This window comes from Phacochoerus africanus, chromosome 3, assembly GCF_016906955.1.
Source record: "Phacochoerus africanus isolate WHEZ1 chromosome 3, ROS_Pafr_v1, whole genome shotgun sequence".
NCBI classification, from domain to species: domain Eukaryota; kingdom Metazoa; phylum Chordata; class Mammalia; order Artiodactyla; family Suidae; genus Phacochoerus; species Phacochoerus africanus.
This window is the reverse complement of record NC_062546.1, coordinates 198,870,402-198,895,145: the sequence shown is the minus strand read 5'-3', so window position 1 is coordinate 198,895,145 and position 24,744 is coordinate 198,870,402. Positions and strand designations below refer to the sequence as shown.

The 24,744-nt window shown below is 53.9% G+C and overlaps 1 protein-coding gene across 2 annotated transcripts in view; it reads left to right on the top strand.

Annotated features, from left to right (window-relative positions):
- The window catches only part of NGEF (neuronal guanine nucleotide exchange factor), a 120,329-nt gene that overhangs the window by 88,480 nt on the left and 7,105 nt on the right, over window positions 1-24,744 (top strand). For both annotated transcript variants that reach the window (XM_047773785.1, XM_047773786.1), the window contains 4 exons: window positions 16,816-16,976; window positions 18,488-18,640; window positions 20,009-20,138; window positions 23,091-23,165. In XM_047773785.1, the coding sequence (XP_047629741.1) occupies window positions 16,816-16,976; window positions 18,488-18,640; window positions 20,009-20,138; window positions 23,091-23,165 (519 nt within the window). The remainder of the gene's footprint in view (window positions 1-16,815; window positions 16,977-18,487; window positions 18,641-20,008; window positions 20,139-23,090; window positions 23,166-24,744) is intronic.

Here is a 24,744-nt window from a genome sequence, read left to right as displayed (position 1 = left end):
CTGGTGCTTAAAAGGCCTGAACTCTTCCCTTGCCCATGGTTTTCAGGGAAAGGTTTTTAAAGACAGAGTGAGGGAGGGGGTGTGGTCAGCTCGTGGACATTCTTCTGATTGGTCGGTGGTGAGGTCATCCGAAATCAACATCATCAACCTTCTGGTTCCATCCCTTCTGGGGTCTCCCTGCTCCCGGGCAGCAACCAGTTCACTTCTTCCCCAGGGTGGGGGTTTCAGTATCTTCAAAACTGTTCAAAGGACATGGCTCAGAATACTATCGGCAGCCCTTGAGGGGGCACTAAAGGTCCTTGACTCTGTTCAGTGACTGAACTATTATTATTTTGTCTGGCTTGACTGATTTCCTTTCTTTCTGCATTTTCTTACATCTCTGATGAAGTCTACTCTTTGGAACTTGGGCAGGGCCTAGACGGCTACAGTTTTTCTACAGACAAGAGGCAGGCAGAGGACAGGGGGTGGGGGGCTATTCCAGGAAGGGCCCCTAGGGTCCTGCTCCCTCACAGCTGCACCAGTTTCCATTCTCACCAGCAGTGCACGGAGGTCCCCTTTTCTCCGTATCTGCACCAGCACCTGTTATTTGTTGTCATTCGGTTAATTGCCGTTCGGACAGGTGTGAAGTGAGAGCTCACTGAGGTTCTGGCTTTGCCTGCTCTGGCAGTTAGAGATGCTGAGCATCTTTTCCTGTGTCTGTGGGCCATCTGGAAAAATGTCTATTCAGATCCTCTGCCCATTTTTTTTTTAGGGACACCCCACGACATATGGAGGTTCCCAGGCTAGGAGTCGAATTGGAGCTGCAGCTGCCGGCCTACACCACAGCTCACGGCAACACTGGATCTGTAACTCACTGAGCAAGGCCGGGGATTGAACCCACATCCTCATGGATACTAGTCACATTCGTTTCTGCTGCACCACAGCAGGAACTCCTCTGCCCACTTTTTAATCGAGCTGTTTTTTGATGTCAAGTTGTATGAGTTCTTTGTATATTTTGGACAGAAACCCCTTATCGGACCTATAGTTTGCAGATATCTTCTCCCATTTGGTAGGTGGCCTTTCCATTTTGTTGACAGTTTCTTTCACTGTGCAAAAGCTTTGGAGTTTGATACGGTCCCATTTTTTAAAAATTTTGCTTTTGTATCCCTTGCATCCTAACTTTGACTTTCGTATAAAAGCAACTATACAGTGCTATTTTACAATTTGGCTTTTTTTCACACAGTATCACCACCATGGAGCCTTTTTGTTTTCATCCTTAGAATAAAGAAGTGTCCAGTTTCTGGGGGAATACTTACTTATTTTTTTTACGTTGATAACTAGAGAAATAAATTTAAAATACTTTGGAAAACTTAGAAATGAACCCCACTAGAACTCAAAACATGGTATAAACCTCTTACAACAGTAAGCCAAAAACAGACTAAGCAGAGATCTTGTAAGAAAAGGAAAACACTAGTTAAAACAAACAAACAAACAAAAACACCGAAAAAGTAAGTTCCCGTCGTGGCTCAATGGTTAACGAACCCAACTAGTATCCATGAGGATGCTGGTTTGATCCCTGGCCTTGTTCAGTGGGTTAGGGATCCAGCGTTGCCGTGAGCTGTGGCATAGGTCAAAGACTCTGCTCGGATCCAGTGTTGCTCTGGCTGTGGTGCAGGCTGGCAGCGGTAGTTCCAATTCAACCCCTAGCCTGGGAACCTCCATATACTGCGAGTGCAGCTGTAAAAAGAAGGGAAAAAAGACCCACAAAAAAACAAATAGCATAAAACAAGGTGGCAGAGTTAATAGCAAACATATCTATCAGAACCATAAATGTAAAAATGCTGAAGTCCTGAACTGAAAGTCAGAAATTATCCAACTGATTAGGAAACTAAATCTGTGATATTATTGTACAGCTTAGAATTCTGGGCAAGAAAAATTACCAAAGGGAACCACGGGTCATTTTGTATTATTAAAGGTGTCACTTTATTTTAAAATGTTTTAAAATTAAATAAGCTACTCATTAATACATTCTCATGGTTTAAAAAAAAAATGTAAACAACGCACTTGTGCGCAGGCCTTTTCTTGGCTCCTGGGGTCTCGGGAGAACCAGCTGTGTTCACGTTCTCATCCTGATAAATTATGGCCCTAATGCACCTTGTGACTTTGGACTTGAGACACTCCTGAAGGCTCTTACATGCAAAATCCCCACTGATCTTTATGATGTTTCCCCTCGTATTTTACACTTATTTTATTCAAGAGCAGTTTGCTTTTGGTTTTAGTTTGTAGCAACTTGCCTTTAACCTTGCCTCTTAGGGCTTTCAGCTTACTTTTCATAAAAACAACTCCCTTTGCATTGAAAATTCTCTCTCTTTTTTTTTTTTGTCTTTTTCTAGGGCTGTGCCCGCAGCATATGGAAGTTCCCAGGCTAGGGGTCTAATCGGAGCCGTAGCCACCAGCCTACACCACAGCCACAGCAACGCAGGATCCTAGCCTCGTCTGCAACCTACACCTCAGCTCACGGCAACGCAGGATCCTTAACCTACTGAGCAAGGCCAGGGGTTGAACCGGCAACCTCATGGTTCCTAGTCGGATTCGTTAACCACTGAGCCACGACAGGAACTCCCAGCATTGAAAATTCTTGCGTTTTTATCACAAAAGGACATCATTGCCTGGCAGGTACAACCGGCTTGAATAAGTTGAAGGACAAACACAGGGGCTCACAGGTGGTGAGAGAAGCGTGCTGGTGGCCAGAGGGCAGGCCGCACCCCTGCTCTCAGCAGACCCTCACCAGCTTTGCAGGGAAATCGTGACCTTGACCCGGACACATCAGTCACCTGGGGCTGGCGGAAGAGAGCGTCTGTGTACGTGTGTCTCCATGCTCCTGGGAGGCCATAGCCGTAGGATGGGCCTGGAGGTGGAATTGCTGGTCCACAGCGCAGTGCATTTTAAATGGTGGGGCTGTTGCCAAACTGCCATTCAAAAAGTTCAAGTTTCACGCAACCACAGCAGCACGAGAGAGGCCGTTTTCACACACACACACACCCCACCCTGCTAGCAAACTTCTTGATCTTCACTCTAATCTGTTGGATGAAAACATCATATCTTGTTTTAAGTTGCCTGTCCTTGAGGACTTGTGAATTGAGCGTCTTTTCTCATGCTTCTGGCTGGTTTCCATTTCTTTGTCTATGAATTGCCTATTCTTACCCTTTGCCTTTTTTCCCCCACAGGGCTGTTTATATTTGTCTTCTTGATTGCTAGCAGCTTTTTACATATTTTGGATATTATTGATGTGTTTCAAATGTTTCCTCCCACAGTAAAATGTAGGGGAGGTGATGAAACACAGAGGTTATGCGCACAGGCACTGGCGCCCAACTGGCGGCATGTGAATCCCAGTTACTTCTTAGCTGTGTGACTTTGGGCAAGTTAATTAACCTCTCTGTGCCTCTGCTTCCTTATCTGTAAAACTGAAATCAGATGCAGGGTTGTGAAGATCAAATGAGTTAGTACAGGTCAAGAGCTGGCAAAGGCTGGCATCAGTCAAGCCTTCTCTAGTTGTGGTGTATTTATTTATTTCAACCTCATCTTCTGGATGTTGAGTTGCACACTCAGGAAGGCCATTCACAAGAAGCACACTTTACAATGGAAAGCTAACTACTAGGAGTGCCCGTCGCGGCGCCATGGAAAAGAATCTGACTAGGGCCCTTGGGGTTGCGGGTTTGATCCCTGGCCTTGCTCAGCGAGTCAAGGATCTAGCATTGCCATGAGCTGTGGTGTAGGTTACAGATGTGGCTCAGATCTGGTTGTGGCTGTGGTGTAGCCTGGCGGCAATAGCTCCGATTAGACCCCTAGCCTGGGAACCTCCATGTGCAACAGGTGCGGCCCTAGGAAAAAAAAAACAACAACAACAAAAAGAAAAGGTAACTAGTATAAAGTATCCTGAACCACCAGCCAAATAGAGCAGAATCTGCCAAAAACATGTGCAGAAGTTGCTGTACCCACTATACTATTTCTGTAGGAGTGGGACATGACAGGGATATAAGCGATCTGAAAAGATGAACGAGGGTGACTTCAAATATTTCTACTGAATTTGTACTCTCTAAAGCTACCACTGGGCAGCCCCTGGCCACATACGGCTCTTGAACCCTTAGCACGTGCTAGTCCTGATTGAGGTGTCCCGGGTGTGTAAAAGACACACCAGATTCCGGAGACTCAGGACGAAGAGAAAGAAAGTTCCCCAGCTTATTCATAATTTCCCTAGTACCTATTGACAGAATATTCTGGACATATTGTGTGAAATAAAATATATTGATATTTTCCTGTTTCTTTTTATCTTTCTGATGTGGTTACTAGAAAATTTAAAGTTGTATATGAGACTCATATTTCTGTTGGACAGCACTGCTCTAAAGAGAGGCAACAGTTTATTTCCCAGTGTCCATAAATACCACCCCAAAGTGGCCATATATTTAGCCATAAGAAAAAGCTCAATAGGTATTTATTAAAATCTGTATAGGCCATAATCTCTCACAATAATGCGGCAAAACAAGAAAATTAATGTAAACAATGTAAAAACTCCAAATCAGAAATGTTCCAAATGCTCCTATCTTTTGAGATCAGGAAACAAATTTTATTTATTTATTTATTTATTTATTTATTTATTTATTTATTTATTTATTTTGCCTTTTTGCCTTTTCTAGGGCCGCTCTCGAGGCATGTGGAGGTTCCCAGGCTAGGAGTCTAATCAGAGCTGTAGCCACCGGCCTACACCAGAGCCACAGCAATGCGGGATCCGAGCCGCGTCTGCGACCGACACCACAGCTCACGGCAACGCCGGATCGTTAACCCACTGAGCAAGGGCAGGGACCGAACCCGCAACCTCATGGTTCCTAGTCGGATTCGTTAACCACTGCACCACGATGGGAACTCCGAAAATATATTTAATAAATTAATATTTTTGTCATTGCCAGTGGATCAGATCAGGATACTTCAGTAAGTCAGAATGACCTAGCAATGAATACAGTCTCCTGCCATTGTGAATAAAACAAGCACGCAAGCTCCCATGCGTCTCCCTCTGAGTCTATAGACTGACTTTTCATATTTATTTTAAAGAGCTTAATGTGAGTTTGTATTTTGTTACTTCCTGGCAGTGGACACAACACTGGGATCTTTAGAGTTTATGTTCCAAATCAGTGACTTCTGCATTAGAGCATCTGCTCATTTATCAAAGCAAGTCAGGCAGCTTGGGCCGCCAGCTCAGTCTGTCGTTGAAACATCTTTCTGTAGCTACAAAAGCAGCAGGTGCCAATGAACTTCTGTTCAGGCAAAGAAAATACCCCCGAACGATGGCCTTTTCGTGGGCCTGAGTCTTAGCCAGTCCCTGGAGAATCAGGATTTAAGAATAAAATGGTCTGTTTTCCTCCTCCTTTTTAAAGTAAAAATTAGGCAGCTGAAGCTTGGGAAGCATTATCAGAGATGTTTTTCTTAGTTTACTTTCTTTTTTTAACTGAATAAGTTCTTTAGCTTATTCTGAACTTCTTAGGTCCCACCTGCCTGTTTGGAATGGTCTCTGAGCTACTGTTTGGGAACACAGTGGTTTGAGAAAATAGACATATTCAAATTACAGAAGTCAGGAAAGAGGCAACTGAGAAAGGGTCGGGGGTTCAAATGCGGGAGGTGGGGACTCACCACGAGCGGCACATATCAGGCTGTACTTGACGCTTGCCACCCCGACACTGGTGTCATGAGAAATGAAGGAGAAACTGCAGGGGCCACCCCAGCACACTCCCTGGAGCAAGGGTGCCTGCCGCTGGCGTGGGCTGTGTCCCCAGATCCCCATGGTCCCTGAACTTGGAGGCTGGGTGTGCAGAGCTGGAAAAATGAGCACGGAATGATACTGTATCTCCATAGAAACAGGGGTACAGTCCACTCCTGGGGGGCGGCCCAGCCAGGCCGGCACTTGTGGTGGCACCTTCCCAGCATGCCCCGGCTGGACCCCCAGCTTCGTCCCCTGGGAATGAGGAGGGAGGCGACTTCCCAGGGAGCTGGCAAGCTTTGGTGTAACTCCCAGTCCGAGTCTGCTTAGTTGTATTTTTGTTGCTTTTCCACCTCTTTTCACAGCCTCTTAGAACCTAAATAAACTTTCATTTTTTTCCCCAAAAGAAACCTGTCTGTTTTAGAAGGAAATTACTTACGGTTTTTAGTATGATATACCTCTCTCAGAAAATGAAGTCGTGGTTATTTTATTAAGCAGCCTTCATTGACTCCTATGTTTGTCTCTTTAGGATAAACTCTAACAGTTCAGCAAATTAGTCCCAAATTGGGAGGCAGCAGGAATTTTTGCCCCACGCTTGAAGATGGACAGGAGCCATCGCCAAAGCATCAGCTGTCTCCTGTTCTATTTTCTTCAAAAGCAGGCACACCTATACTGCTTTTAATAAAGTGACAATATTAGCATCTATCATTGTTAAAAAAATCTTTTGGATAACTCATCTGCACCCGATATAAAGTGCAAACCAAGCAAACAGAATTTCAAAGGAAAATTACAGAGGAAAAAAGTCCCCCCCCCCCTCAGGGCTTGTGTGTGTGTGTGTTTGTATATATGTGTGTTACACAAATGGCTAACTGTATTACACTGTGATGTGCCTTGCTTTTTTTTTGTTACTTAGTAGTATGTTTTGTTATTATTTCCACATCAGCCCAGACAGAGCTCCTCATTCTTTTTGTTCTTCTCTCTCTTTGTTTGGTAGCTTTCTGGAGCCCCCTTGGTTATAATGCTCCATCAGTTTTTAACCAGCCTCCTGTTGATGGGCATCTGCATCTAGAAATATTGTCTATCCAGGAAGTTCATGGCAGCATAGTTTATAATAATAAAAGACGGAGCTATACAGTGGACTACTTTGGGAATTGCTAAGTGGAACTCTTGTGTTAAAGTTTGCTACTTTTTTTTTTTTTTTTGTCTTTTCTAGGGCTGCACCCGCGGCATATGGAGGTTCCCAGGCTAGGGGTCTAATCGGAGCCGTAGCCACCAGCCTACACCACAGCCACAGCAACGCGGGATCCAAGCTGCATCTGTGACCTACACCACAGCTCAGGGCAACACTGGATCCTTAACCCACTGAGCGAGGCCAGGGATCGAACCCACAACCTCGTGGTTTCTAGTCGGATTTGTTAACCACTGAGCCACGACGGGAACTCCAAAGATTGCTACTTTTTAAATTTTGAGAAACTGTTGCTTAGCTGTGTTCCCAGTTCAGCTGGACTTGAGGGAGCCGAATCCCTACCACTGATGTGGTTCAGCATCCGAATCTATCTTGGCCAGCTTGCTGGAGCATCCATGATTTCGCTGTGGTTTTACTTTGCCTTTTTCTCTTACTGCAAATGAGACTGAGTGTCTTCTCAAGCGCGTGTCTTTTTCAGTGTTTTATCGATTTCAGTATGTGGGTTTTTTGTAAGTTATCTTAGCCATCGGGTCATCGTGAGAAGATGTCACTTGCCAGGGCTTGGGTTTGGGCAGCTGGCAGTGTGGGGGTGCACTCGTATCCCGAAGCCTGCATGCCACCTCACATTTAATTTGTAACCCTCCTAGTGCCACAGCAGCAGCCCCCAAGTAGCTGTCGTCACCCCAGGTGACGCCGAGGCTCCGTGGCCCCCGTGGAGGCCCTCGGTCTTGCCCCTCCTTGCGTGTCCCACATGGACTAGAGACCCTGCTGCAGTAGGCCCGGGCTGGGGCTCTGGAATCCAGCTCCATCGCCGTTATCCTGGCCGCAGAAGTGAGAAGCGCTCTGGGCCTGTCAGCCGGGTCACGGGGAAGCAGGTTTTGGCAGAGTGAGCATGCGAATCCCCCTAGGTGGCCGCCGCTGCAGCAGGACTGTGAGGGCCCAAGGCAGAGGGCAGGTGTGGCCTCTTCGGGGGGACACCCCTCCCCGGCTCCTGTCGACACCCCTGAGGAGAGGGAGGCAACTGGCCTTGTAGCTGGGCGGCCGCAGGCCCTCGGGGCCTCTGGCTTCCTTGGGGTATGTGGGCTGCATGGGGCTGAGCATCCTGAGCCACGGCTTGGGCTTCAGCCGACCAAAGGGGTCACGACTCCCACAGAGGGCAGGCTGGCTGGCGCCTGGGCTGTGACATCCCACTGCCTCGAAGGTGGCCTGAGCCCGAGGGGAGGCCGCCCCAACCCCTGGACAGTCTCACCCAGCTTTCTCTTCACCTCCTCCCACCCTCCAGGCAAAAGCAAACGCACCAACAGTGAAGGCGGGTGCCCTAATGCTTAGTGATTGTGAAAGGAAGGTATACTTGGAGGCTTTGGGGATGGGGGCCCCTAGCCCTGGTGCTGGGGGTCCTCAGCCCCGCCATGCCACCCAATGACCTGAGCATCTTGTTTAGGGACAGGTTATGCGTGGGTCTGGGGGGGCTGGAAATCTGCATTTGCACAGTCATCTCTGGTCTCGGGACCAGGCTGAGAAATGCTGGATTGTTTTCCCCTTTGCCTGGCTAATTCTTATCAGTTCTTTGATTTTTCCCGGCTGCCCAGCCCCTTCTGCACCCACCATGGCGAGGCCCCCTTCCACTCCACTGCAGGCACCGCCGCAGAACTGTCATTGGCTGTGCCCAAGCTGTGTCCTCTGTGGCATGTCTGTGTCCCCAGCCTGGAGACCAGCCACTCCCTGGGGGTGACTCTGGGCACATGTTTGTGGAAGGAGAGCTGAGGTCACGACAGCATCAGGGACCCCGGCTCCCCAGCAGCGGTGGTCTCCTGGGCCGGCAGTCTCTTGGGGCAGGGGTCTCAGGTTCCGCAGTGCCCGAAGCCCCAGCTCCTAACAGGTGCTCAGTAAACCCTTGGGGTTTGCTTGGTGCTGCACTGCAGCCAGGCCTTTCCGGAAGCCACTTGGTACAGGAGATGGGACATCGGATGTCCAGTCCAGCAGGAGCCAGGGAAGGAGGACGAATGACAGGCACAGCTGACGGTGTCCTTGTGAAGAGACGCAGAGGGAGCAGAGGAGGAGAGGCCTGGGAGCTGAGCCTCTGGGGGGAAGTTGTGAGTCATGGGCCTGACTCATCCACCTGTGCGACCGGTTGACCCGACGCCAGGCTGACTCACATCCGAGGGCTGGTTTAGAGACCTCCCCTTAAATTTATTTTCAAGCACCTACTTGAAAGCGCCATGTAAAGCTACAAAGACATGAAGGATCGAGAAAGAGCTGATCATCTAGGGCGGGAAGGAGGGAGCTTCTGCATAAATAACAGCAGACCGACCTACCAGGAGAGGGTCCCCAGCCTGGCGCCACCTCCAGCCTGTGGGCTCCCCGGTCAGCCTGGGTGTTTGTCTCTCAAACACCCAGAGGGGTCAAGGCACGGAGGCCTGGAGTCGAAAGGGTGGGGTGTGAACCTTGGTTTTTACCACTCATGGGCTGTTTGGCCTCAGCACCATTGTCGGGGACAGTCGGATGACCTCCAGAATTGCAGCGTGACCGAGGGAGGTGACACGTGGTGCTCAGCGTCCCGCCATGCATGGGTTACAGTTGGACAAACGGCAGCTGTTACTATTATTCGCCCGACAGTGCCGTTTATCTCTGATAACCCTGCAGAGACAAGGCCGAAAGGACAAGGACATTGATGGCCACCTTCACCAGCAAAGCGCCACACTCGTCGATGTGGCAGGGATGGCATGACTAAGAGAGGATCACGGCAGGGTTTCCTGGGTTTGGCGGGAGTGCGACACCCAGCCTGGCAAAGGGGCATCAGGGCATGGTCAGCAGTCCTTGCAAAACAGCAGCACAAGCTGTTTAGAGGATCTTGGCGAATAGGGGTCACTCTGGTCTGAACCCCCCCCCCCCCCCAGCGACCTGGGCGCCTACAGCCAAGAAGTTCTCCTTTCTCTGTCCTCTGGCCCCGGGCCTCGTGTACAGCAATTTGGAAGACGTCCGACTTGGCCTCGTTCCTTGAGGGGTGTGTGTCCTGCGCTGGGAGGGGCCTCCGGTCCACGATGTGGTCAGATGTGGGGAGGGCAGGTGGACCGAACGTCCAGCCCCGAGGATGGAGAGGACGGAGTTCTTAGAGCCGGCTGGGGAAGCAGGCGGTGCCTCAGCCAGCACCGCCGCCCTCATGATGCCTCAGACCAGGGGACAAACCACAGACGTTCGTGTCTCACTTCTGGGGCTGGAAGTCCAAGACCAGGGTGCGGCAGGCGTGGATCCTGCTGAGGCCTCCCTCCCCGGCTTGCAGGCAGCTGCCTTCTCACTGGGCCTCACGTGGTCTTTCCTCTGAGCATCTGCACCCCTGGTGACCTTTCCTTTTTCTTTTCTTTTCTTTGCCACTGTGGCATGTGGAAGTTCAGGCCAGGGACCAAGCCCACACCACAGCAATAACCAGAGTCACAATCACCAGACAGTGACAATGCCAGATCTTAACACCCTGAGCCACCAGGGAACTCTTTTTTTTTTTTTTTAACTCTTCCTTTTTTTTTTTTTTTTAATTTGCCTTTTTAGGGCTGCACCTGCAGCATATGAAAGTTCCCAGGCTAGGAGTCGAATCAGAGCTACACCACAGCCACAGCAACGTGGGATCTGAGCCAAATCTGCCACCTACACCACAGTGCACAGCAATGCCGGATCCTTAACCCCACCGAGTGAGGCCAGGAATCGAACCAGCATCCTTGTGTGATTCCTGGTTGGGTTCGTTAACTGCTGAGCCACGAAGGGAACTCTGGCTCTTCCTCTTCTTATAATGACACCAGTCATCCTGGATCAGGCCCCAGCCTTACCCTCATGACCTCATCATAACTACCTCTTCTAAGGCCCCATCTCCAGATTCAGTCACATGGAGGATTAGGGCTTCCGTGTATGAAGTTGGGGGACACAATTCCGTCCACAGCAGATGGAAAAACACAGGCTCCCAGAGAAGATCTTTCCTGTTCATCCACCCAGACAGGAGCCCAGGCCTGGCCACTGCCCGACTGCCCTGGGAGGAGCCTGGGATGTGGGTGGAGGCGAAGGGGTCTCCTGGAACCCTTAGGGGCGCGGGGATGCCTGTGCTTCCTGGCTGTGCCCACAAGGCCCCAGAGGGAGGTGGCCGGCAGGGTCTGTTCTCAGTCAACCCGCCGTGGTGCCCTGGTTGCCGCAGGACGGGGTCGTAATAAAGGTGACGGCACCAAAGCCAGCTGTGCATCCTTAACACCGAGGTCAGAGGAAACCAAAAACCATCCAAATCAGGATGGAGTGACCTCCCACCTGCAGAGAATCCTGAGCTCGAGGAAGGAGACGGTGCAGGTGGAGAGCAAAGCAGGGGCCCGTTCGGCTCGAGCTTCACCGATGCTGTGAGAAGCGGGGATGTCCGGGGGGCCTGGAGGCAGGGGAGGTGGCAGGGAGGACCCATGTGGACAGTGAGATGCCACAGACGGAACCGGCTCAGACCACAGGAGCTCTGCGTTGATAAACGGAGTTCTTAGCGCACAGCGTCCTTTGTGTGTTAAGGGCAGTTTTTTCACTCTCCTTGATCAGACGCAGGCTGCATTTTCCTCCCGTCTTTCCTTGGCACCTTCCTCTGTCATCCGCTTGCTGATGGCTCACGGGTCTCCTCTGTTTCTTCAAAGGCATTGCTTGACAAGGGTGGTCCGGGTGGGCCTGCCTTGGGGGGTGCTCCAGTCCCAAGGCCACGTGAGGTCACCGAACCCAAACAGCAGCGAGGCCTGGGCTGCATCATGGGAGGGGGCCTGGCTGTGTGTCCTCAGGCATCTTCTGTTCACACCTGGCCTGGGGTCTGCGGGCTTGGAAGTCTCTGGACTCCCCTGGCAGGAGCAGATTCTTACCGAAAAGCTGAACCTTCTCAGCTCATCCACTGGTCCCAGCTGGAACGCCAGTGATTTCTCTGATATGTTGTTTCCATTCTTTGGAGAAAAATCCAAGTTTACGGAGAAAAGCAAGATCCAGGGCTTACCAGGCCTGTGGGGAGACGGGCGTGGCCTCTCATCCTCAGGCCGGCCGGGGAGGCTGTGAGAACAGCCCTCGGGGACTCTGGAACGTGGACTGTGTGGTTCTGGCCCACGTGGTGGCCAGCAGAATGGACTTAAAACTGTGCACGGAGCCTTTGTGCCCCACGTGGCCCCTCTGGTGGCCTGGCCACCAGTGCCTTCCCCCCTCCACTCCCGCTCTGCCACCCCACCTCCCACCTCCACCTCTGTCCACAGGCCACACTTCGGGACTTGGACCCAACATCACCTCGTGGTACAGGCCCTTTGCCCCTCCGGCCAGGGCTCCGTCCGTGAGGCACGCGAGGTCCCACGAAGGAAACGTGTGGATGTCGGATGGATGACTCCTTTGAGATGGGCCGGCTCCAGGCTGGGCGTTTCCTCTGAGGACCATGATCCTGGGGCAACTGATGCTGACTTAGCGAGAGTGAGTGGTTCCCACCCACGGCAGAGGTCTGGCTCACCACTCCAAGGCCAAGGCGCTCAGCACTCCTAGTGGATGCCAGGCCCAGCACAGCCCTCACCGACTGCAGAACCACCTGGACGGGCCCCTCAAAGAAATGACCCGAGTTGACCGGATCTTACCCTTGGCAAAGAACCCAGGCAGGAGGTGGGCTTAGTAGTAGCGGGAGTGGGAAAACACCAGGAAGCAGAACATGACTGTTGGCAAATACCACGCGGACTGATCAAGCACCAAGTGCCTTTGGGGGACCAAGCCGTGATCCGTAACATCCAGGTTGGGAGTTCCCGTGGTGGCTCAGCGGGCTAAGAACCCGACTAATATCCATGAGGACGCGGGTTTGATCCCTGGCCTTGCTCAGTGGGTTAAGGACCGGGCGTTGCCGTGAGCTGTGGCGTAGGTCACAGATGCAGCTCCGATCCCAAGTTGCTGCGGCTGTGGTGTAGGCCAGTGGCTCCAGCTCTGATTCAACCTGGGAACTTCCATATGCCATGGGTGTGGCCCTAAAAAAGCAAAAAAAAAAAAAAAAAAAATCCGGGTCAGCCTAATGGAGCTCCCTGAGAACACGGCTGGCCACAGGGCAGTGGCTGGTTTTCCCAAGGACGGATCTGCAGAACTCACACGCTCACTCTCATGTGCACTCACATACACACCTGTTCACACGCTCCTTCCTCGTGTGCTCACTCACACTCACACACACTCTTCCGTCTGCTGTCAGCACCCTCACACCAACGGGATGCACGTCCCCCCCCACCCCCCCCACCCCCCCCCCTCGGCCCCGTCTGCTCTGTCTCCTCTCCCAGGATGGAAGCCCCAGAGGCCACGTTCCTGGGGGAGCAGCGGCCGCACACACCTGGGGACACGTGGATGGAGGGAGGGCTGAGTGAGGTCCCTGCCAGCCCCCCACGCCCTGCAAGGGCTTGAATGACTGAGAGTGAAAATAATATTGATGAGGAGAAGACAGCCGGTTGATGTGGCGATTCATTTGACATATGAAATGAAGACAAACACCCTGGAAAACTAAGATCCACAGATGACTAATCGCTGTAAACGGAGACAGAGGGGCTGAGTTTGTGGTGAATGGGCACAGCCGGGACCCATTAGCGGTGATTCAGGCCCAACGCCCGCGGCTGTCAGCGGCCAAGGGGCCCGCCTGCCCCTGCCCGCCTCGTCCCCCCAGCGATCTGGGCGGTGATGCTGTCAGCCCCCAGGGTCCAGGGGGCCTTCCTGGCCCATCCCAGGCATCCCTCGAGAGACAAGGTCTGGCAGACACGCCTTTCTCTGCGGGGCTCTATCCTGGGCAGGGAGTTTTTTTTCTCTCTTGTATCTGCAACACTCATCCATCTCAGTTCAGGGTGGGTTTTTTTAGTTATTTTTGCTTAGAACTTGCAAGCGGCAATGGCTTGACATTTTCTTAAGAAACTTAAATTTAGCGGCAGGAGAGTGATTTGTTTTCAGCATCTGTAGCAGAGAGGCTTCAGGAAACTTCCTGCCCAGCGCAGTCTTGGCCTGGCCAGGCAGGGCTTGGGTGGACGGGGGCGGCACAGAAGGTTGGGGCCCTCCGGGCTGAGGCCTCAGCTCCACCGTGAGTGAGGCCAGCGTGATGAGCTTTGTATGGCTTCATACCTTGAAGCAGACCAAGCATCCGTGGCTTGGGGACAGCTACAGAGAGGCCACAGGCTCCTGCGAGCACCTCGTCTCACTGTCACTGTCTTGAGTGAGGCCGTGGGCGCTCTGGCTGCTGGTGGCCCATGGTCTGTAATTGCTGGCCCCCCTGGAGTGAGGCTGTGTGAACTTTCTCACCGGTGCTGGGTAGGTTTATGCTGGGAAGGAAGCATCCCCAGCTTACAAATATGTCGCCTGTTTAAAGTGCTTTGGGAGTTCCGGTTGTGGCTCAGGTTACAAAGCCGACTAGTATCTGTGAGAATGCGGGTTTGATCCCTGGCCTCGCTCAGTGGGTTAAGGATCCGGTGTTGATGTGAGCTGTTGTATAGATCGCAGACGCAGCTTGGATCCTGCCTGCATGGCTGTGGCTGCGGTGTAGGCCAGCCGCTGCAAGTCTGATTCGACCCCTTGCCTGGGAACCTCCATATGCCACAGGTGCAGCCCTAAAAAAAAAAAATTCTGTATGTATGGTAGAGCTCCCATTGTGGCTTAGTGGTAATGAACCCGACGAGAATCCATGAGGATGCAGGTTCGATCCCTGGCCTCGCTCGGCAGGTTAAGGATCTGGCATTGCCGTGAGCTGTGGTATAAGTTGCAGACGCAGCTCAGGTCCCACATTGCTGTGGCTGTGGTGTAGGCTGGCAGCTGTAGCTCTGATTAGATTCCTAGCCTGAGAACGTCCATATGCTGCGAGTGCAGCCCTAAAAATATGAAGGAAGGAAGGAAGGAAGGAAGGAAGGAATTTGCCAGGTTACCTGTTTGTCCGAGCTTTGGGTGGATGGCAGAGCCCTTCAGGCTGCCTGCAGATGCTGTTGAATCCTCGCTGGGCTGGCGTCTAACTCGCAGGCATCAGTGGTGGTGGGCAGGGCCCAGAACTTGGAAAGACCTTGGGTTGAATGTTCCACCCTCCAGCAGTAACGTCAGGGGCACTATTTAACCTCTGCATCTGTCTCCTTTTAGTAAAACGGGACTGTCTTATGTCCTTCCCAGGGGGTCTGTGAGGATGAAGACAGAAAGAGCCTGGTGTGTTTGGAACACATGCTGGCCCCTCCCTCTTCCCCCTCCCCTCCTGCCACCATCCTTCCTAACCCCGGGAGCTCTGGCTTTTGTTGCCAGAGCCTTGAGTCCTGAGTTAGGGCTCTGGCCAAAGGAGTGGGATGTGGGGTGGCGGGGACCCTGGGAGGGGTCAAGGGCCCCCTGGGCTCCTCGCTGTCCAGTTTCCTTCCCCCCCATCTGTGTCTGTTTCCTGGGTGGTACTTGCTCGCCCACAGTTGTGAAGGCCTGAAGTCAAAGTATTGGCGGTTCTGCCTCTTCCGCTTGAGGCAGCATCACTGCGGTCTCTGCCTGTGTCCTCATATGGCCTTCTTTCCTGCATCTCTGTGTCATCTCCTCTGCCTCTCCCCTCTAAGGACACCTGTCATTGCATTTGGACCCTCAACCCAGGATGGTCTGCTCATCTTGGCATCCTTAACTTACATCCGCAAAGATACTTCTGCCAAATAGGTTCACACTCACTGGTACCGGGGTTATGGTGTGGACACAGCGTTGGCGGGGGGGGCACAATTCACCCCACTACACTGTCCCTTCTGGGCAGCAGTGGCAGGAGCTGAGCCCGCCCTAGATCAGGGAATAGTGGCAAGAGGTGGGGAGAGGAAGGTGGGGCTGGTCCCAGGTGGTGTCAGGAAGGGCCATGGGTTTGCTCGTGAGCGAGGAAGGAGGGTGAGTGGCATCTTTCTCTGCCTTCGCTTCCCAGACGACCCTTGAGAGACTGGAGCTCCACTTAGGGCTGTTGATAGGCTCCATAATCAGGTAACACGCAGGATTCGGAGAGTGAACAGGCCTCCGAAAAGCTTATTGGATTATGGATTTCTTTCCCTCTTTTTCAAAATGAAAATTGCTTTATCGATTGAACAGACCATGAAAGGAAATTCCTTTGTGGCGCAGTGGGTGAAGGATCCGGTGTTGCCACAGCTGTGGTGCCGGCACACACAGGGTTCGATGCCCAGCCTGGGAACTTCCACGTGCTGTAGATGCAGGAAAAAAAAAAATCAGACCACGAGAGAAATAATATAATGCCCATTCCTCAACTTTTAGACAGCTGAAAGGGTAAAAGGGTAAAAGCCAACCCAAAATTCCACCCCCTGCTGCCACCCGTGGTTGACACCATGGCTTGTTTCCGTCCAGACGTCTTTCTGGCCTCTCCTGCTGACTTTGCCACCCGTTCCACACCAGGAAACGCTCTTCGTGGCTGTCGGGCTCTGATGGATGGCTGACCTCTCATGTTTGACCTTGTCCGTACTGGGACACGAGGCCATTCCGGCTTCGCTCTTGTGAGCGGGGAGAGTGGTCTCTGGATGGGCGTCCACCCACCCTGGCCAATGCCGACCCCGACAGTGTTCTCCTTTCACTTGTATTTCTTTATTTCTTTATTCATGCTTTTATTATTATTATATATATATTTTTAACAGCTGTACCTGCAGCATAAGGACATTCCCAGGCTGGGGGGTGCATCGGAGCTACAGCTGCCGACCTACACCCCAGCTCACAACAAGGCCAGATCCTTAACCCACTTGACTGGACCAGGGATGGATCCCGCATCCTCGCGGGAACTAGTCGGGTTCCAAACCCACTGAGCCACAACAGGAACTCCCTCCTTTCACTTTTACAAGCTTTTCCTCTGCCTGAGAGCGAGGGGAGGAGGGTCCTGGGTGCTGACCTCCGGCCCTCCTCTCGTCCGCTTTGCCCCGTGTCCCAGGCCATGTTCGAGCTGGTCACTTCCGAGGCCTCCTACTACAAAAGCCTGAACCTGCTGGTGTCGCACTTCGTGGAGAACGAGCGGCTGAAGAAGCTCCTGCACCCGTCGGAGGCACACATCCTCTTCTCCAACGTGCTGGACGTCATGGGCGTCAGCGAGCGGTGAGCCTGGGCGCGGCTGGAGCTGGTGACGCCGGCCAGTCACACTGGCCTGTCTGCTTTGCCATGTTCAGAATTTTCTCTGTGAGATACAAATAAAGACGTAAACCCAAAGACCCGCCCCCCCTCCCAGCCACAAGGCCGGTCACGTCCAGCCACAGCCACGTAGGGTCCGCGCCGCGTCTGCGACCTACCCCACAGCTCACGGCAGGCAGCGCCGGATCCTTAACCCTCGAAGCAAGGCCAGGGGGCCAAACCCCCCCCTCCATGGAAACTAGTCAGGTTCATCACCGACGAGCCCCAGCGGGAACCCCTAGGGAGTAATTCTTGCAAAGAGGAAATGAACTCCAGGCATTCTGTTCGGATAAACGACCCACTTCCCATTTTCCCTGTAGGCTGTGCAGGTTTGTAGCTCAAAGTACAGAACTCGGCTTTTATCAGCGGGTCCAACCCCGCCCGTTGAGATGTGACACAGAGGTGTGGCTTTCTGTGGACTCTCCACACGGACACCCCAGCTTTCTACCTGCAGCCCCCCAGCAGCAGCTTGTGGCAGCCGCCACCCAGTGGGCTTGGGAAGGTGAGAGCTGATTGAAACCAGAGCAGCTTCAGAGACCACTTGGCTTCTGCTGCTCACCCCCACTGGGGGAGGGGTGTCTGTGTACATAGGTATTTATGTGTATTTTATTATGGAAAATCCCAAACATGCAGATGTCGAGACGCCAGTGTAACGGGCCCACCTTTCGGCCTCTAGGTGCACCCGCGTCCCTGCCCCGCCCCCACAGGATTGTTCAGAAGCAGCTCCCTTTCCATCTGTAAATACATCAGTACGTGTCTAAACGATGAGGTCTCTCTCTTTAGTTATTACTTTTTTTTTTATTTTTTATGGCCACACTGGCAGCATATGGAAGTTCCCAGGCCGGGTATAGAACCCTCACTCCACAGCAACCCGAGCTCCTACAGTCAGATTCTTAACCCACTGTGCCAAGGCGGGAAGACCTCTCTCTTTTAAAAATGTCCCTGGGTCAGAGTCTCCTTGCTTTCCTGCTTACATCTCTCACCATCCTATCCTAATAAATCTATTTCTTGCCTATCAAAATAATAATAATAATAAAATAACAGTGTTCCTGGAGTTCCCGTCGTGGCACATTGGAAACGAACCCAACTAGTATCCGTGAGGATGAGGGTTCGATCCCTGGCCTTGCTCAGTAGGTTAAGCATCGGACTTTGCCGTGAGCTGTGGTGTGGGTTGCACATGTGGCTCAGATCCCGCGTTGCTGTGGCGTGGTGTACGCCGATAGCTGCAACTCCGAACGTCCTGGGAACGTCCATATGCCACAGGTGCAGCCCTAAAAAAAATAAACTAAAACAGAAGAGAAGTTAAAATGCCCCTAAAATGCCCCTAAAAGGCTGAACGACGAGTTCCTCGCTGGGACCTCATCCTGTCGTGTTGGTTGGCTCGGTGGAGACGTGTCCTGAGTCTCTCCGCCCAGCCCCCTCACCCCAGCCCCCCGCAGGTTCCTCTTGGAGCTGGAGCGCCGGATGGAAGAGAACATTGTCATCTCGGACGTGTGTGACATCGTGCACCGCTACGCCGCCAACCACTTCTCCGTCTACATCACCTACGTCAGCAACCAGACCTACCAGGAGAGGACCTACAAGCAGCTGCTGTGAGTGCGGCCGTGGGGCCCCGCTCCTCTCCCGCTGACCCTGAGGGTGGTCCCTCTGCCTTCCCAGGACGGCGTCCAGGCCTGGCATGTTCCGGGGTTCGGCGTCGCGAGAGATGTGTTGATCCCGGGCCAGCCAGCCTTGGTGCTCGCTGTGTCCAGGCGGTGAGGTTTAGGAACGGGAGCCGGGAGGCCAGGAGGACAACTCCCAGCCCAAGACGGCAGGAAAGCAGCTCGGACTAGGGACAAAGTCAAGGGTGGCAGGAGGGAGTCTTTGGGTGCTTCTTTCACAAAGCCCTGGAATTTACTCATCTGCCCATTTTGTAAACTGTCTTGGGGTTTCGGGTGCTCTTTCGGGCTGCACTCAGGGCATATGGAGGTTCCCAGGCTAGGGGGTCCAATCAGAGCTGCAGCCGCCAGCCTACACCACAACCACAGTTCATGGCAACGCCGCATCCTTAACCCACTGAACAGGGCCCGGGATTGAACCCACAACCTCATGGATCCTAGTCAGGTTCATTACTGCTGAGTCACAATAGGAACTCCCTAATGAGAGAATTTTTCCGTTGACTTGCCTCTTGGGAATTCTTCACGTTTCTGGGCCACGTTTCAACGGCAGTTTAGCAGCTGATGTGGTCTCCGCAGGCTCCAGTGCACCAAGTAGTGAGGACTGGGCATTAGGCTTTGCTGGGTCTTTCCATCGAGCCATGTAGGTTCACTGTGGACGGAGCATTCAGGGCTTTGGGTGTTTTATGTTTGGGGCTTGAAATCGGGATTTGAAGGACTGAGGATGCCAGTTTTGAGGACAAACGTTGAGAAAACAATCACGCAGGAGAACGGGAGTCCAGATGTTGCGGCACCAGGGGTCCGTGGCCACAGTCCACGGAGTGCTCTCCCTGGGTCCCCAGGGACACCCTGTCCAGCCCATCCCCAGTAGTGGTTCCCACCACCCACCTGTCTGCAGGGGAGACACCCCTGACCAGCAGGAGTAGCACAGGTACCCCCCGCAGCCCAGCCTGCCGCCTGCACCTGTCACTACGTGGGTTTACCTTGCCACCGTTTCCTGCTGGGCAAACCATCAGATTACGCATCTGATTCATAGTCTTGGCCACACGAGGACTTCTTGCCTTTCCCACACATCATATATTTTGCTAAGTCTTCATGGGCCAGGTATGTGAAGCCCCTATTGTTGTTTGATTTGTACACGAAGAGGTTATCTGCCACACAGAGAGAGAGAGAGAGAGAGAAGAAATTGACGTGATTTCCGTGCCCGTCGGCTGTCTGGTTCCTATGAGGCTGTGGCTGGGGATGAAGCCTCTCCTGCGAGCCAGCCACCCACACCCATTGTCTGTCTTGTCTCTGTGTCCCCAGCCAGGAGAAGGCAGCCTTTCGGGAGCTGATCGCACAGCTGGAGCTGGACCCCAAGTGCAGGGGGCTGCCCCTGTCCTCCTTCCTTATCCTGCCTTTCCAGAGGATCACACGCCTCAAGCTCTTGGTCCAGGTACCCGCCTCTCCCCTGCCCACACTTCTCCTTTCCTTTGGTCAGTCCAGGTCTCTGCTGGCTTTCTAAGCGGTTCTTTGTTCCAAAGATCCTAATTCAGCTCCTACCGTGTGCCAGGAAGCCACCATCTCGGGGCCAGAGATGGACAAACACACAGCCAGGAAGTGGCCCTGGCTGGGGGCAGTAAAACAGGGTTACGCGATGGCCGGGACCACCTGCCCACTGCCAGCTGGAGGTCAGGAAAGACTCTCAGATGAGTGATATTTTTTAAGCCAAGACTTGGCTGACAGGCAGGAGCCGGTCACCTGACAGGGAACTGCTTATGCAAAGGCCCTGGGGCAGCAAGGTCCAAGGCGGGGAGGCCAGCGGCGAGCTGGGGGACCTGATGGGAGTGCGCGTGGAGAGGTGGGCAGAGGCTGACCGGGAGCCAGGGCCAGGTAAGGTGTCGGGCCCCACCCTCGGTGTGTCGGGCAGTCACTCCATCTCGCGGATGTTTAAGCGCTCAAGGTGGCTGCTGCGTGGAGGGGCAGCGGGGGAGGGGCACTTCAGGAGGGAAAGGTGGGTTGGTGGGGGTCGGGGCCAGGGGTCCTGGAGGAAAATCCGGGACCCAGCTGGACACTTGGGGCTGTGGAGCGAGAAGGAGGGAGAACTTCCGGTTGGCACAGCCCAGTGATGGCGCCGCTTCCCCAGTTGAGTGTTGAGTTTAGGAGCCTTGGCGCCCTTGAGTATCCAGGTTTGGATCAAAGGGAGAAGTCAGGGTGGGTGCTCTCGGCCTCAGGGTGGCTTTGAATAGCAGAGGCCACCAAGGACAGGGGGAAAGGGGTCCCACGACCGGGACCTCGTGCCCAAGAGGGAGCGCAGCGGGGGAGGAGGAGGACCCCTGAGCGAGCTGGAGCCCGGCGAGGCTGAGTCCTCACGGGCCTGCAGACGGCAGGCTCCAAGCACGACAGGCCCGGACCCCCTGTGCCCGCCGCGTGCTGGTGGTAGAGGGCAGCCACCGGCCACCAGGCAGATGAGGCTGAGCCGGTGACCTGTGAACCACAGTTAGGGGAGGTCAGAGGTCAGACAGGCAGGAGGTCAAAGGCCATGAGCGACTGGCCGCACCGGAGAAGGGCAGTGTCGCAAAGGAGAGGGCAGAGCCTGCGAGGAAGGGGCCCAGGGGCCTGAGGCCAAAGAAAGGAAGTCCTGAGGAGGGGGTGGGGGCGAGGGGGGGTAGGGGGTGGGCCTGGGGGGTGGGGGGTGGGCGTGGGGGGTGAGGGTGTGGGTGAGGGGGGGTGCGGTGGGGTTGGGGGGTGAGGGCACTGAAGGAAAACAGGGACGTCCAGCCCAAGTCATAGGTGGCCCTGAATGAATGAAGGAGTCCTGTGTGAGTTGTTTTAACTTGAAAGCAGTGAAACCAAAGACAGTAGCATTTCCTAATTATGCGGAGAAAAAAATGTATAGGAAAAGAACACCTTAAAATCTTACGTTCTGGGTGGTGAAAACCAACACAGCTAAGATCCCGGCCTGTCTGATGCTGTTATGAGGGAAACAGTGGCATGGGGGCGGGGCTGGGAGCAGCCACTCTGGGTTCAGAGGAAGCGTGTGGTCCAGGGATGCAGGCCTTCCTCAAAAAGGGGGGGTGGGGTTTGCAAGTAGACTCGCCAGTCACTGCGTAAGGGGGGAGGGACTCACCAGAGAGGAAGCCAGCGGGGGGGGGGGGGGCGGGCAGGTGCACCAGGCTGAGAAAGCCTCGCCCCCCCCTCCACCGAGGCCGTGATCAGCACCTGGTCAGATGGGGGTTTTGTTTTATTTTATTTTCCTTTTGTTTTTAGGGCCGCACCTGCGGCACATGGAAGTTCCCATATCGGAGCTACAGCTGCTGGCCTCCACCACAGCCACAGCAACGCAGGATCCAAGATGTGTCTGCGACCAATGCCACAGCTCACGGCAACGCCAGCTCCTTAACCTGCTGATGGAGGCCGGGGATCAAGCCCGCATCCTCATGGATACTAGTCAGATTGGTTTCCGCTGCACCAGAGTGGGAACTCTGGGGGTTTTATCCCTCAAGAAAAGCTGGAGCCTGAACCACACTGTACGCCGGGAGATGGATTTGGGAGTTGGGGCTGGTTGGTGGCAGGGTTGGGGGTCTCTGTCTCGGCTGCCGGGCAGAGGCGGCACCAGTGACCGCACAGAGGTGGGGACGTGCAGCTGAGGGACATCCAGAGGAGGGGGGCCGGGTCCGGCCTGGAGCTCGGGAGGGTGGGGAGGACTGCCCATCATCCCGATGTCCAGGAGGCGGGCGTGGTCCCCGGGGCAACGGGTGGCCGGAGATCTTTGTGCCCCAGCCGTCACACGGGGCAGCTGGGGTGGGGGTGGCCTGTGCTCAGACACCCCAAAACCCCCCGTATGGAATGAGAACAGGTCCATAAAAATACGGGCAGGGGAAGGACTGTGAGGCAGAAACCACGTAAAGTACGGAGGGCAAAGCAAAAATTGTGATTGACAGGGAAAAGTCAAGAAACTCTTAACAGCTGGGAAAAAAGACCTTTTCATCAGTAAGACCAGCGATAACAAGGCCTGGGGTCATCACTACTTGGCTTCAAACCACAGTTCCACTGGTGCTGCTACAACTATTGAGCTCCCCTCCGGGCCAGGCTGGCCCTGGGCGACCTTCCCCCACTGCTGGCCCCCCTCCCCCTCATTTGGTCCTAAGGAGATTGGGGTTCCGGTTTGGCCCTCAAGGGGGTCCTTATGGGAAACTTCGACCCACGGTTATCATCTTAGAGCCGACGCTCGGCTCTCAGCCAGTGGAAGGTTCTCCCACCCTCTGTCTGTACCTGGCGGGGCTCTTTGTACGCAGAAGGTGCAGCCACACAAGGCTGTTTGGACCAGTGCAGCAGGGAGGCCGCCAGGGCAGCGGGGGGCGGAGAGGGGAGGAGGAAACTGAAGGCAGACTTTCCCTGTGCTCAGAACATCCTGAAGAGGGTGGAAGAAAGTTCTGAACGGGAAGCCACTGCCTTGGATGCCCACAAGGAACTGGAGCTGGTGAGTTCTGCACCGCCCCACCCCACCCTGTAAACTTCTCCCCGCCAGCCCCCCGTCTCGGCCTGCTCCCTCCTGCGTTGTCCGTATGTCTTTGGAAGATGCAGCTTCACTTTAATGTTTGCTTTGGCTCCAGAAAAGTCATGGGGTCTAAAGACTACGCCAGGCGGGGCCGGCCCAGAGCAACTCTTCTTCCTTCTCACCCCAGGCTGCAGAGGGGGCTCTTTTCCCACTCACTTGTTCATCGACCCCTCCCGCCAGCCCCTACTCCGCTGCCACCCCAGGCCTGGGCTCTCCGAAGCCCCACGCTTGTCCTTGCCCGGTTCCAGTGTCAGAAGCCGACCCTGTTCTTTCCGGCGACATGCTCGTTCTGGCCTCCTGGTGGGGCGCTCTGCCCCGTGCCCCTGGCTCCACGCCTATCCCTGGGTCTCCTGAGCCTGTGAGAGGACTCGCTGGCCCCCCCAAGCCCTAGGCTTTCCTGCCCAGGAGGAGAGGCCGTCTCTGGGCCAGATTCGCGGAGAGCAGGGTTGCCCTGGAAGTGCCGGCAGAGCGGGCTTGTGCGGGAGACAGTGTTGGTGTCTGTTCTCATGCGTTTGTCTTCAAGCCTGGCTCCTGCGTTTGGCTCTGGGCATCTGCCAGGCTGCAAGCCCACTCTTTTTTGCTTTTTTTTTTTTCCTTTTTCTTTTTAGGGCCTCACCCGCAGTACACGGAATCTCCCAGGCTAGGGGTCACACGGGAGCTGCAACCACAGCAACGCAGGATCCAAGCCATATCTGTGACCTACGCTGCAGCTTGTGGCAGTGCTGGATCCTTTATCCATGGATCAAAGCCAGGTTTCAAACCTGCCTCCTCATAGAGAATAGTTGGTTCTTACCCCGCCGAGCTACAACAGGAACTCCTGTGAGCCCCCTCTCGGCAGCCAAGTGGTGCTGGTGGCCCTGTAATGGACACGAGCCTGGTGTTGGGAAGTCCTGTCCATTTACTGCACCAGCGGGAGCAGCGTAGTAACAGACTAGGCTCCGTGGGCATCTGATGGTGGTCCTAAGCCATGCCGAGCCACCAGGACTTCCTCATTTAATGCAGTTGCTTCCCCCAGGCCTCTCCTCACGTTGCTCACTCAGGCCAGCTGGTGATTAAACCCTCTGAATCCAGAAGAGAGCACTCGGCTCCCAGCCGTTGAGAAAAGGCTGGAGCCTCGAGCATCTCCCGGGGCTCTCCGCTCACCCCTGGAGCCCACAGCCCTTGATGGGAGCTCACTGCAGCTGCCGCTGGGCAGTGGGCTATGTTGGGCCCCAAGGGGCCTCGGGGTCCCGCCAAGTGTTCTCTGTTTTCAAGTTATTTTGTGCTTTTATCTCTCTTTCATTTCCTTGTAATGAAAAGTATATTCTTGTTTCTTTTTTTTCTTTTTTTCTTTTTAGGGCCGCACCCTCGGCACATGGAGGTTCCCAGGCTACGGGTCAAATTGGAACTCTAGCCGCCGGCCTACACCACAGCCACAGCAACACGAGATCCAAGCCGCGTCTGTGACCTACACTACAGCTCATGGCAACGCCAGATCCTTTACTCACTGAGCGAGGCCAGG